Genomic DNA, 1,505 nt, shown 5'->3' on the forward strand with positions numbered 1-1,505 from the left:
TTCTGAACTTTCTTAATCTTCTTAATCCTCTTATCTGCAGCTTCTACATTTGCTTCTAGCAATGCTTTGTGATAAGCTGTTGAATTGTGTCAGAGCTGATTGTGCCAGCAAGGCTCAGGGCCAGCTAAGCCAGCTGAATTACGAATGACTAAGCAATATGCGGCTATAAAGCGGCTTTCTAGCCATGTTAGCACTGCTGAGCAGAACTTAGCTCCTTAAGCCTCAATGTTATTCTGGTTGTATACTCCTGAAAGAGAGAAAAGACCTCGCCACATTGCCTTTGCAACCTTTCCACCTGACAGTTTGAAGCCTAGCCCTTTTAAAGAAGGCAATCCGGTGAAGCTTTCTATCTTTTTTTTTCTTCCCTAGGAGCAGCGCTAATACTGAGCAGGAGCAGAGCAAACGATCAGATTATTATTCTTTTCGAACCTTCGAGCTTTTGACCTTCGAGCCTTTAATCTTCGAGCCTTTGATCTTCGAGCCTTCGATTTTCGAGCTTTCGAGCCTTGAATACAGCAAGCAAGCAGTGCTGAGCAAGCAGTATGCAAGCAGCATGCGAGAAGCGTTCAGAAGAGATTCAGAGCATTCGAGTTGCTAAGCTAGAGCATACAGTGAGCAAGCAGTGTCGAGCAAGCAGTATGCAAGCAGCATGCGAGAAGTATTCAGAAGAGATTCAGAGCATTCGAGTTGCTAAGCTAGAGCATACAGCGAGCAAGCAGTGTCGAGCAAGCAGTATGCAAGCAGCATGCAAGAAGCATTCAGAAGAGATTCAGAGCATTCAAGTTGCTAAGCTAGAGCAAACAGCGAGCAAGCAGTATGCAAGCAGCATGCAAGAAGCGTTTAGAAGAGATTCAGAGCATTCGAGTTGCTAAGCTAGAGCAAACAGCGAGCAAGCAGTATGCAAGCAGCATACGAGAAGCATTCAGAAGAGATTCAAAGCATTCGAGTTGCTAAGCTAGAACATACAGCGAGCAAGCAGTATCAAGCAAGCAGTATGCAAGCAGCATGCAAGAAGTATTCAGAAGAGATTCAGAATATTCGAGTTGCTAAGCTAGAGCATACAGCAAGCAAGCAGTATCGAGCAAGCAGTATGCAAGCAGCATGTAAGAAGCATTTAGAAGAGATTCAGAGCATTCGAGTTGCTAAGCTAGAGTAAACAGCAAGCAAGCAGTATGCAAGCAGCATACAAGAAGCGTTCAGAAGAGATTCAAAGCATTCGAGTCGCTAAGCTAGAGCAAACAGCAAGCAAGCAGTATACAAGCAGCATGCAAGAAGCATTTAGAAGAGATTCAGAGCATTCGAGTTGCTAAGCTAGAGCAAATAGCAAGCAAGCAATATGCAAGCAGCATGCAAGAAGCATTCAGAAGAAATTCAGAGCATTCGAGTTGCTAAGCTAGAACAAAATATATTCTTCGCTATTCGAGCAAGAAAGCAGAGTAAGCAAGCAGTAGATCTAAGTATCTTCTGTTTTCGAAAGTATATTCTTCACTATTCGAGCAAGAGAG

General features: G+C 43.7%; 1 protein-coding gene across 1 annotated transcript; it reads left to right on the forward strand.

The window, feature by feature from the left end:
- Positions 1-542: 542 nt before the first annotated feature.
- M406DRAFT_320811 (uncharacterized protein) lies at positions 543-1,055 on the forward strand (the record flags this gene model as incomplete). The annotated part of the gene is made up of 2 exons (XM_040919432.1): positions 543-814; positions 977-1,055. The coding sequence occupies 2 exons, from the start codon at positions 543-545 to the stop codon at positions 1,053-1,055; spliced, it is 351 nt and encodes a 116-aa protein (XP_040782389.1).
- Between the last annotated feature and the right edge of the window lie 450 nt (positions 1,056-1,505).

Source organism: Cryphonectria parasitica (assembly GCF_011745365.1).
Source record: "Cryphonectria parasitica EP155 unplaced genomic scaffold M406scaffold_1, whole genome shotgun sequence".
NCBI classification, from domain to species: domain Eukaryota; kingdom Fungi; phylum Ascomycota; class Sordariomycetes; order Diaporthales; family Cryphonectriaceae; genus Cryphonectria; species Cryphonectria parasitica.